The sequence below is a fragment of the Pristiophorus japonicus genome, chromosome 19, assembly GCF_044704955.1.
Source record: "Pristiophorus japonicus isolate sPriJap1 chromosome 19, sPriJap1.hap1, whole genome shotgun sequence".
In the NCBI taxonomy this organism is placed as follows: Eukaryota; Metazoa; Chordata; class Chondrichthyes; family Pristiophoridae; genus Pristiophorus; species Pristiophorus japonicus.
In genome coordinates, this window is record NC_091995.1 from 75,621,995 (window position 1) to 75,634,685 (window position 12,691).

General features: G+C 41.5%; 1 protein-coding gene across 2 annotated transcripts in view; it reads right to left on the reverse strand.

Moving 5' to 3' along the window:
• LOC139229959 (histone acetyltransferase p300-like) overlaps window positions 1-12,691 on the reverse strand; it is a 98,663-nt gene that overhangs the window by 47,683 nt on the left and 38,289 nt on the right. For both annotated transcript variants that reach the window (XM_070861642.1, XM_070861641.1), the window contains exons 3-5: window positions 3,722-3,898; window positions 2,168-2,423; window positions 1,631-1,744 (exon numbers count right to left, since the gene is read on the reverse strand). In XM_070861642.1, the coding sequence (XP_070717743.1) occupies window positions 1,631-1,744; window positions 2,168-2,423; window positions 3,722-3,898 (547 nt within the window). The remainder of the gene's footprint in view (window positions 1-1,630; window positions 1,745-2,167; window positions 2,424-3,721; window positions 3,899-12,691) is intronic.

The window sequence follows — 12,691 nt, forward strand, 5'->3', positions numbered from 1 at the left end:
TGTTTGATCCATCCAACCTGCCCTCAAAGAACACCTCAGTCCTCTCCTCTAATTGTGCTGCTACTTTCCTCTCACTTCACTTTGCCTGGCCAGCATCTCAAAAGCCTCTAAAAACAAATTAAAAAATGAGCGAACAGCAGTCCCTAAACAGCTTTCTCAGGTCAATTATTTAAACTTCAAATACTTTAACAGGTTTAACACCCCAAATATTGAAAAGCCTTCCTACTCTCACCACTTCTCCCTGCCCCTGCCGTAATACCCTGCCCCCACCTACCAGTGGCAAAAAACCCTATTTCTGCATTTCTGACTATGTTCCAGGCATCGACTTTTATGTTCTTTAAAATACTGACTACTGCATTTTTAATAAAATAGTAGAAGCACAGTAAACACTATAAAGAACTTAAACTTAGTTCTCATGGCTACAAAGTGGCTATAATCATCTTTCTAAGCTGCATTTTAATCCACTCCGACTGTAAAATCCACCAGGATCACCTCCCACAGTTGCCACATCCTATAACACATCACCACTGTTCCAATTCGCCAACACCAGGGTCCCAACCTTCTTCCCTGATACTCTGGCATCCATCTGCCCTTCCTGTATGCTAACATCCTCTTCCCACTACTCATCCACACCTTAGACCACCCTCCCAACAAGTTTGAAACCGTATCAACCCATTAATACCTCCTATATACCTGAAACCCAAAGCAACTCAGTTCCCTGGATTTCAAAAAAAGGCAAACTAAAATTCAAGGCCACAGCTTTACAAGTCCCACAAAAATGTACACACAATCACATAATTTGACCCTGAAAATACCAGTCATGCCCAATAAAATCTATAATAAAAATTGTAATAAAATTAATCATGAATCAGTGGCCCTGATCATATATTATACACAACACAGCATAAAATGGAGTGTTTTTCGATCACTGAACAACACCATGGGTAATCTGAATACATACAAATCTATCACATAAGTACATTCTTACCAGTAAATCTCCTACTGTATGAGAATTATAAACACACAAATACCCTAAAAAAAAGAGTTACGAATGCAATACAAAACAAAGAAAGAAATTCAATAATGTAACGCTGGCTGGTCCTAACCTGGAGCCTAAAAACAAGTATTTTCCAATCTGCTCTGTTCCATCACAAAACAATTTAATGCTAATTGGCTGGAAGCTCCATTTACTTAACAATTGAGACTTTGTGGACTTGATGTAACGCACCTTCACTTTAGCTGAATATCTTGTGCATTACATGGCATCATACAAAATAGCGCATCATCTGGCTCACTGTGCACAATGGCATGTGAAATCCTCTTGCCACCAAAATGCCCTGTAGCTTATATTCAATGTTCCCAGAGGCAAGTTTAATAAAGGCACCCCTCAAAATGATGAAAAGCACCACTTTCTTCGGAATTATTCATTAACTAAAAATATGATTGAATCTAAAGCATAAAACAATTATTTTTCTTCTGTGAAAAAATGTAACAAAATAAGACTACTACTGGCAAGTGCATATTTTGAAGCCATAGCTATATTATTCAAGTCTATATAAAAAAAATACCTAACCCTAAGTGGACCTTTTGTATCATTCTTTTTGCAAGCTTTGGAGACAGGGAGACTTACATTGCTGGTTACGCTTGTCCCCAGCATTTTTCAAAGGGAGACAGACAGGACAGTCATGCCTTGTGCAATTCTTCCAGTGGGAGATGATCTGACGTGATGAAGCACAGTGTGCAACTGTAAAGAATCAATAGTAAAAAAATTAGGGCAGACAGACAAGACTAACAGAAAATAAAACAAGACAGAACTCCACATTCAAAAGAAATTTAAGAACAGAGTTTGGAAATTCCACTCTTTTGCAATTCAGGTGGTATTAACAGGATGTAACAATGGGTTAACTGTAAGAGTAACAGGTCCTTCATAAATGTGACCCTGGTAACTTCTACAAGCGCATCGCACCATCACGTGTCAATGGGAGAAAATTAGCAGAAATGGTTCGATGCATACTTCATTTTACAGAGGAATGTAAACAATGTCAAAGGAATCCAAAACTATGCTAAATAATTCAAAACAGCGAGTAGAAGAAATCCTACACAACGGAAATGTCAGACAAGTAGTAGTTCTCAATATTCACACATTACCAGTTCAGTCCATACTCACCCTGACAGGATTTGCCAGCCTGACAGTGGGTCATATGATTCAGGACATTCTTCATGGTTCGGCAGTGCGGCAGGTTGCAGGGTCGCACCTCACCATTGGCTTGCTCTCGACGCTGACATTTGTGTGCATGCAGAAGCAGAACTAGTTGTTGCTGGATGAGTTTCCGTTTCTCTGGATCTGCTGTGGGTGCAGAACCCATTCCCTGCCCTGGGGGCTGTCCCATTCCTCCCTGCTGCACTGGAGAAGGCTGCTGTGGCTTTGGAAAGGAAAGAGAACGGTATTTATATAGCGCCTTTCACAATATCAGGATGTCCCAATAACGTTTTTTTTAAAAACGTGCAGTCAGTGTTGTGTTATCAAACGTGGCAGCCAAGCTGCACACAGTAAGGTCCCACAAATAGCAATGCAATCATGACCAGGTAAGCTGTATTTACTAATGTTGGTTAAGGGATAAATATTGACCAGGGCACCAGAAGAATCCTCTGCTCTTCTTTGAATACAGCCATGGAATCCTTTATGTCCACCTAAAAGGGCAGCCAGGGTCTCAACAACTTATAACGCCTTTAATACTTCACAGGAGTGTTATCAAAATAAAAATGGACACTGAGCCATTTAAGGCAGGTGACCAAAAACCTAAGAGGTAGGTTTAAAGGAGCATCTTAAAGGAGGAAAGAGAAGTGGAGAGATTTAGGGAGGTATTTTCAGAGTTCAGGACCTAGCCAACTGAAGGCACGACCGCCAGCAGCGAAGCATTTAAAATCAAGGATGTTCAAAAGGCCAGAATAGGCAGAGCACAGAGGTCTTAGGGGATTATAGAGCTGGAAGAGATTAGAGATAAGGAGGGGCGAGGCCATGGAGGGATTAGAAAACAAGGTTGAGAATTTTAAAATCTGACGGCACCTCTGACAGTGCAGCGCTCCCTCAACACTGCACTGGAGTGTCAGCCTAGATTTTTGTGCTGGAGTGGGACTTGAACCCATGACTTTCTGACCCAGAGGCAAGAGTGTTACCCACTGAGCCAAGGCGGACACCTAAAAGGAAATGGGCACAAGTTAGCATGTCAAATAATTAAGGACTATTTTTATCTATAGTAGATACCTTTTCCATTAGTGTTTCCATCAAAGTCCTGATAGCGAGTGTTTCCCCGCAACCCTACACACTATTTGGCAGTGACTACTGGTCACTAGCACTTACAAAGGTCTCTTTCTTTTTAAATATTCACCCTCTTTCAGGGTTCCCAATGATGTTCACTTCACGTGGACAGGTAGAGTTATCTCTGTAAGCTTTTTACTAGTGCAACTCTGTAACTGGCCTGATGGTGGTCTGTGAAAGTGGGCAATTCTCCAATCTTCTAATGGTATCCTCTGAACACATTTAACTATAACCAGAAAAGCTCTCAATGCAGGAAATGCTCCTTGCCTAGCCACCAACTGTAAAAATTAGCACACTATTTAAAAATGTTTTATTCTTATTGCAGTTGATTAAAGTTAAACTTGACAAATTAGGAAATAAGGAAATGTGAAATGTAAGATACATGAACCCGTCAGCACTCACCAGGTTTGGCATCCCAGCACCACCAGCAGGTTTCTTATCCATTGTAAACTGAGGCAGGCTGTTCCCTAAGCCACCCTTGGTCTGCATCTGCTGCCCAAGTCCGCTGGTGCCTAGCGTCTGACCAGCGCTCTGCCCATATGGCTGTCCATAAGGGCTAGGGGTTCCCATCATTCCCATCTATTAGTAAAAAAACATTGAAATTAACTTTTTATACTCAATATGATAGAGATATTAATTTCTTCGGTCTATATTCAACTTTATTTGGTGGGACAGAAGATGACTTATTTAGGAGAGAGATTACATCAAGTCAAAATGCTTTCAAACCACACTAGCAATCCTCATCAAAGTTAACATTGCAAAAATGTTCGGAAGAACCAACCACGAGAAATCAGAAGGCTGCACGGCCAATACTAGCTTCAAAAGTACAAATCATTTTGTAACAGGCTGCTTTATGTGGTGAGGTGTGCAGAAAATGTCAGGTTAAACTCCTTGGAACGTCACGAGTAAAATTAAAGGAACAGTGCAAGTGCTTTTCTCATTCGATGAACATCTAACATGGCTCATAAGGGCCTCCAGTGGCAGAAAGCAAATACTACATTGCAACACAACATAAACCTGTAATAAATAGCCAAAGGCTTGAATATTCTGAGAAAGTTCATCTTGGATGAGTAAATCCACTGATGCATTTTCCAATCTGACTAACTCATTACGCTCAGTTTTAAAAACTAATCAGTTCTGGGCAATAAAGCACATTTTCATTGTGCGAACCTGAGAAATGACTTCAAACACTTACTCAGAATATTCTATGGTCAGAAGTAGGGAAAAGCTCATTCTAATTTACCTCAACAATGTGCTTTAACGTCAATAAAGAACACCCTACTGGGGAAAAGTTCCCCACAATTCCTCAAAAAAAACATCCTGATAGCCTGAATAAAATGGTCAGCTAGTCCCTTTGGCCCCAAGTTTCCACACGCGGCAAAACAGGTGCCCCTCCGAGCTGGGCGCCCGTTTTTCGCACCGAAAACGGCGCCTGAAAAAAAACGCGCTATTCTCGAGCGCTTTGCAGCTCGATGTCTGCTTGGCGTGGCGCCCAGGGGGCAGAGCCTACCACTCGCGCCAATTTTGTAAGTAGGAGGGGGGCGGGTACAATTTAAATGAGTTTTTTTCGTGCCGGCAACCCTGCGCGTGCGCGTTGGAGCGTTCACGCACGCGCAGTCTGAAGGAAACATTGGCACTCGGCCATTTTAAAAAGTGCTGCAGAAAAAGTGAAAATTTGTTTATTGAACCCTTGCAAAGGCTTGTATTTTAATTTTCTTGATATTTCTGTGTGAGGGTGAGGGAGTGCATTCTGTAATTAAAGATAGACTGTGATAAACGGGACACATGCACTTGTTTGAGACTATTCAAATTCTTTGTAGCTGTTCAATTTTTAGCATTTTTTAATAAAACCACATTGCCCTTCCATGATCAGCACTGAGGCTTCTTTCAGCTTTCTCCCCCTGCCGTCGGTCGGGCCCGATGGCAAACGGCTGCCTCAAGTAATGAGGCTTCCTGCAGCCTTCTCCCTGCCTCGCCTCCCCTCCCCTGCCGTCGGGAACGGCTGCCTCAAGTAATGAGGCTTCCTGCAGCCTTCTCCCTGCCTCGCCTCCCCTCCCCTGCCGTCGGGAACGGCTGCCTCAAGTAATGAGGCTTCCTGCAGCCTTCTCCCTGCCTCCCCTCCCCTGCCGTCGGGAACGGCTGCCTCAAAGTAATGAGGCTTCCTGCAGCCTTCTCCCTGCCTCGCCTCCCCTCCCCTGCCGTCGGGAACGGCTGCCTCAAAGTAATGAGGCTTCCTGCAGCCTTCTCGCTCCCTCCCCCCCCCTGCCGTCGGTCGGTGCCGACGGAAAACCGCTGCCTCAAGTAATGAGGCTTCCTGCAGCCTTCTTCCCTGCCTACTCCCCCACCCCCCTGCCGTCGGGAACGGCTGCCTCAAGTAATGAGGCTTCCTGCAGCCTTCTCCCTCCCTCTCTTCCCCCCCCTGCCGTCGGTCGGTCCTGACGGCAAACCGCTGCCTGAAAGGCCTGCCTGAAGCACTTTCACACAGGTAGGAACATGGTTTATTTAATCTTTTCTTCGCTTATAAATTTTTATTCAGGTTGGATTTATTTGTATAATATTTGTATAAGTATAACTAATGACTTCCCTTCCCCCCCACCTCGTTCCTGACGCCTAATTTGTAACCTGCGCCTGATTTTTTAATGTGTACACAAGGTTTTTTCAAGCCTTCAAAAATCTTCACTTGCTCCATTCTAAGTTAGTTTGGAGTACGTTTTCACTGTGGAAACTTTCAAATCAGGCGTCAGTGGCCGGACACGCCCCCTTTTGAAAAAAAAATTCTGTTCAAAAGTGAAACTGTTCTACCTGACTAGAACTGCAGAAAACGTAAATGTGGAGAATTCCGATTTCTAAGATACTCCGTTCTCCACCAGTTGCTCCTAAAAATCAGGAGCAAATCATGTGGAAACTTGGGGCCTATATCCCTGGCATTTCTGTGCTACAATCCTACATTCGATAGGTACTGGGTTGAAGCTATCCAAAACTTCACATAACACTCTTACAGCAACAGCCAAAATAAAATGGGGCGCATGACAGAGTGTGTCGCCAACAGCAGTCTGTTACCTTTACCACTGGAGGCATTTCACCTCAGAAGATAGAACTACAAGGTGAAAATCGCTGAAATTACTGCATTTATCTACTTTACAATCTCCAGATACAACACAGTGCACCCCACACACTGCAGTTACTCACTTATGACATTGGGAGTTGGCACAGGATCTTATTTATAACGCATACACCTCAAATAAAACACACGAGTAGATGCTTCAAACACTCATCAGTTAAAAATTCACACATAACCTCTACTAATCCCCTGACTCAAAATGCAATCGAAGCAACTTTTAAAATCTGCCTTCAAAAATATCCACATATGGCTTGACACCAAGTCAATGGTACCTGTTGGACCCAAATGTTTACAGGAATAAATGTACTTATTTTGAGATTTCTATATATCTATAAATAAATTGAAGGCACATTTGTTACAGTTTTTGATCAAGTTGGAATTGGAGGACACATCCCAAATAAAACTATGTTGGCCACCTACTGGGCTAATCACATAACTCAAAAACTCTCATTTGGTGATGGAGTAATTTCAATTGGGAAGTATTTGCTGCTTCATTTAAAAAAAAAATAATATTAATCCAAAGAGTAAGATCGTCTGCTGCACAAGAATTTACTTGGAAACAGGCTAACTGATACATTTACAAATAGGGAAATTTTTCATAAAGTTTGTAGTATTGAGAGTTAAATCCACAGATGTATTGACAACAAAGCATTTTCAACTAGACTTATTTCACTGATTGTAGTGTTTCTAATAGCATATTGGTATCACATAAGCTAATAAACCTAACTGTCGTTTAATACCTTTCTTGTGTGGTAGTCTCAATTTCACCACTTTAAATTGCTCTCCCTCCGACGACCAGTGACAGACGAATACCCACGAGTATTTCACTTTAATGTTGTACACTTCAAAATGTTCTCTTCAAACACAATGCAAGTTGGGAAGGATAAAATCTGTGTTGTATTTTTGAATATTTTACTGATTTCAAGTAGTTTTTAAAAAACTATAGGTAATTTCACTCTTTTGGACAATAATTTTTTTAAAACAGCAGCAAATGCTTCCCAAAATATGAAACGCTCTAGTACACTCTTGCTGAGAATGGGCAGAACTGATAAAATGTTCACTTAACAGAAACCCACTTTAACAGTTTATTAATAAGGAAGAGACACGGCATAGTGGCATTCCCAATCTTAACATGCTGTTGTGGGGAAGTAGTAAAAACTGGAGGGCAAGTTGCCTGGATCATCATATGCTACCTAGCAGTTATCTAGTTATAGGGCTGGATATCAGAGCATCTCTTCGACTATCTTCCTGACTGGTGAAGGTGTGCGATGCAAGCAAACTCGGAGAAAAGGAGGAATTAATTAGCGAAATCTGAAGAGTTTGAGACAACTTGCAAGTAGCATCAATTGTGCTACTATAAAAGTACACGCACACATTCTTTACAGCAACTGAAACCTACCACTTCAAATGGATAGATCCTACTCACAATCACTGTCTCTCTTCTGACTACTAAACCATGACCACAAAGCAAAATAAACAGAATGAGAAAGGTACTCAGTTTGCAGCTTATCTTACTAGCTCGTGGCATTGCAAGCATATTACTCCGTGCTCGATCAGGGATACACAGGCAATACAATATCATAGAAACCTGCGAAATAATGGTGCAAGCAGTGGGAGAAAGCCAAAATATGCACAAGATAAATCAGAGAGGCCTACAGTGACCCAATCTGTACTTGCAAAATTGTGAATTTGATTAAAAAATTGTGCACAAAAGATGGAGGTACAGCAATTCAAAGCAGCATGCCAAATATTTTTCTTAAATTTACCATGGGGCTTCCCCAATGGCTTGGTGAGAAAATGCATCACGTGGCGGGCACTAAGCCATACCGGTTCAATTCCTGCTCTGTGCCAAGTTAACTAATCTCGGCTAGAGCAGCAGTGGAAATGCCAAGACTGGCCTTACTATTCTCAGAGCTAGGGTTGGGGAGGGAGAGTAGAAAGTTATAAGCCAGTTACCCCTGAAGAGTACATGCATAAACACAAGCTAAAGGAAGGATTAGGGCTGATTGACAATGTACATATTGCAGGCAGAATGTATCCATTTGAAGTGGTTAAAGAGAATGATTTTCATTTACAGAGCTGCTGTCATAGCACATGATCACACCTCTAAGAAACATGTCACACACCAACAAATTACATTAAAGTATATTAAAAAAAAGGCAAAATACTGCGAATGCTGGAAATCTGAAATATTAACGGAAATGCTGGAAATACTCAGCACGTCAGGCAGCATCTGTGAAGAGAGAAACAGAGTTAACTTTTCACGTCTGTGACCCGTCATCAGAATTGGAAAATGTTACAGATGTAACAGGTTTTATGTAAGCAGAGTGGGAAGGGGAAGGGAGGAAGGAACAAAAGGGAAGGTCTGTGATAGGGTGGAAGACAGAAGAGATTTAAATGACAAAAGGGACGATAGTGCAAGCAAATGGGGGGGGGGGGGTAAATGGGGCAAATAAAAAAAAAAGATAGCGTTTGGAGGAGTAGATGGGAATGGCAGAGTCCTTGCCAGCACCTGCTGCCTGAAAATAATGGGAGCAGTGGTCATGATCTGAAATTGTTGAACTCGACATCAGAGTCCAAAAGGCTGTAAAGCACCTTACCGAAAGAGGAAGAGTTGTTGTTCATTGAGCTTCATTGGAACGGTGTAAGAGGCTGCAGAGAGAGGGGTCAGAGTGGGAGTGGAGCAGAGAATTAAAATGGCAAGCGATCGGAAGCTCAGGCTCCTGCTTGCAGACCAAAGCGATCAACCAATCTGCGTTTGCTCTCCCCAATGTAGAGGAGACCACATCGTGAGCAGCTGTATACAGCATACTAAATAAAAAAGTATGTTATTTACATTAAAGCCCCACATTAAGGTCACACAAATAGTAACAAAATAATCTATTTTTGGTGGCAATGGTAGAGAGAAGAATGTTGGCCAGGACCCTGCTCTTAGAATTGTCTTAGTTTAATATAGCATTGCCAGAGGTCAGCCGCAACACTCGCAGTACTGCACCAATAAAACAGTTTTGATTATGTGCTCAAGTCCTGGAGTAGGATTTGAACTCGCAATCTACTGACTCACAGACTACATGCTACCAACACATCCAAGTTGATAAATAGCGAATGGATATACAGTATGGCTACAGTAGCACACAACTGAACTTACAGCTTTCTCGAACACTTCAGATTTTCCTCATTTGGGGACTGTCCCTTTCACTGTTTCCCCATGCCACACATCTTCACCTTTCTTCGTGTAGATCAGTGTAGAGATTTATTAAACAAATGAAATGTCCAGCAAACTATACACATTGCTACACAGTACAAGGATGGGATCTGTTACTACAGATTTTTCTTCCCTGGACACCCGAAAGTGCCCGGCTCTTGCTGAGGTACGAGCCTACAGGCACCAACTGCCCTCCAGTATCATGTCCAAGTGGCCATCCTCCTACAAGTTCAGATAACGAGTGATGCAACCATAACTTGCATTTATACAGCACTTTTAGCATAGAAAAACAGCCAAACACAACTCAAAAAGTTATGAGTAAAACAGATGCAAACCAAAGAAGAAAAGATTTTTACATGGGGTGGTGAGAAGTTTGAAGAGATGGGAGTTTAAAAGGAGGTAGAGAAGACAGTGGTGTTTAGTCAGGTAATTTGATTTAGCAAGCTATTTAACAATGAGGGGCTGCAGTCAAGCCAGTTCCTGTCTACAGCAAAGGAGCACTTTCCAGAATAGCTTATTGGGTAAGGATCAGGGCAGGAAGCATGGATGATTGTCATCTCCCCTTATGGATTGTACCTATCCAGTCTTATATTTGGGAATGTATAATCAGACAGCTCCAAGGTTGCCAACCTCGCTTGCCAAGAAGCAATCTCTCTTGCAGTGGTGGGAATACTGCAAAATGTCTTGACTGCCCCAAGAATCTAACTTCACAAGTTCCAGGGTAAAGAAAAGGAGGGGTTCCAAACAGGCGTCAGATATGTTGCAAAATTAGCAATTATTCACACACAAATTCCAAATTTATTTTAAAAGAGTTAACCATCACTTGTTGATGAAGAGTTGGGGAAACTTGCAGGAAATCTCAAGCTTGCTTTCTGGCACTGTCATGTCACTTCTCAGAATCCTGTGTTCACAAATCATTTTAAAATGGTCTTCAGCAGCAGCCCCTTCCCCCAGAGGGTTAATTTATACAAATAATATGAAAAGCTAAAAATAGATTTATATACATTATCATAATTAGAAGGGGTGAACAGGTAACCAGTGGTCAGGATATGACTTTAAAGTATGAATATTTTCTTGCAGGTATCCTCATGAGGTTGTTACAAGCTAGTATTGATCAATATATGATGTACAATACCAGTCATTAACGAGGTAGTCTATCTATGTGGGATTGGGAGAAACTATAGACCCCATACTCATTTCAATCAGACAGACCAACACTGTGCAATCTACATTCAATTCTCACTCAAAGTGAGCTGTTAACTTTTTTAGGATTTATAAAACATATTAGAATTTAACTCCGTTGTTAAAACAAGATTTGAGTCGGATCGTAAAGTACTTTGTGTCAATGTCCAGAACTCTCTGAAAGCTAAGTGTATGAAGTATGAAAATTTAAGCACTTTCAGAACCTAGGTTTTCACAACTTCTAAAATGGACAGTTCAGACATCCCGATGTTTCTTCTAAAAATGAATGTATCAGAAGGTTTCAGTTTCAGCTTCAGCCCCCGTCTGTGTTGAACTCGCTGATCTCAGCAGTTGGGATGCTACAATTGGCCTCAGCTGTCCAGGGACAGGAAAAGATAAAAAAGAGTGAAGGTTCTTGCTGCTCATTGCTATCCAATGATCCTGACTGAAAACTGCATGCGCTTTGATATTGGGCTTGGCTGTGCTGCTCTCCTGAAGGTCAAATAGCCTGCTTACACATTATTTAGGCATGCTTATGAAAAATAGACATTTGGACTGGCTTATGTGGACAATGCAGCAGTTTCAGGAGGGGAAAACAGTGGAAATGGAGAGAGAGAGAGAGAGAGAGAGAGAGAGAGAGAGAGAGAGAGAGAGAGAGAAAAAGAGAGAGGGGGGGGAGGCGGGGGAAGAGAGAGAGAGAAACAAATGTCCACTTGGGCAAGATAGCAGAGTGCTGTGAAGGTCTGTAGAACCATACTTCCAGTGCCTTCAGGAAGGAAGAAAAAGGGGAAAAATTAATGTATATGATAACTCATTTATGAAGTTTAACTTATTAAAATCAAAAGGTTAGTGATGACAGGCATAAATATACAAGTTACAGGTTCCAGCTCACCAGTTCAGAGGTGTACGTTATACAATTTGGGAGTGGTGGCAACAGACATATGCATCAGTTTATAGAAAATAAGTTACTGCTCTGTAATGTATCATATTTCTATCAAATACCCAAGACTGGGATATTTTTTTAAATTGTAAAAGGAGCTTAAAGAGATCTATATGATGAGATTTACCACTGGTACTTATAGCTGCTGCACATGACAACTTGTACAAGCGTGCAATAACTTTTTGTGCTAATGTTATACTGTACCTGTATGAGCATGAGAAAAATATTTCTGTTTTAATTTTTATGCTGAAGCTATCACAGCTGAAGCAGTGAAACTTTCCAATCTGTAACTAGGAACTATAGCAAGACTATTTCAAAATTTTTGGCTCAGTATTAGCCTGGTACAACTACTAAAGCATGAACAGAATTCATGCAGCACATACTTAGCACAAATTTTTAGTGAACTATTCCTATTCATTTTAACTTACGTATACTATTATTTTTTCAAATTAGTTTTAAGGCGTGGAAATAAAGTGTTCATGTTTATTGGGGGGAGAGGAAGAGAAAGGAAGAGAGAAAACAACAAGATGTTCTTGGACTACATGGACAACAGATGGTACCTGCACCTCTGCACAAGAACAAAGGAGGCAAAGAACCCCCACACGGAGCTAAACAGCCAACAGCATGCTAATCCCAGCCCCGGATTCATGCTCAGCCACTCAACTGAAAGAGAAACTGCTCCGCCCAGGGCACACTTTCATTGTTTAAAGAGACTCTCTCCCTTAGGAACCAACAACCGGAGCAAGAGCTATATTTTCTTCATTCTATACCATAGCTGTTACAAATTTACTGAAGTAGAATGCACACAAGCAGTCCCCATTCCCTTTGTGCCCTTCAAAAGCACACAAAGAGGTCAGAGAAACACACAAAAATCCAAGACTTCCCTTTTATTTGAAGATGATTAGTGTGCAATTAGTTCTCAGC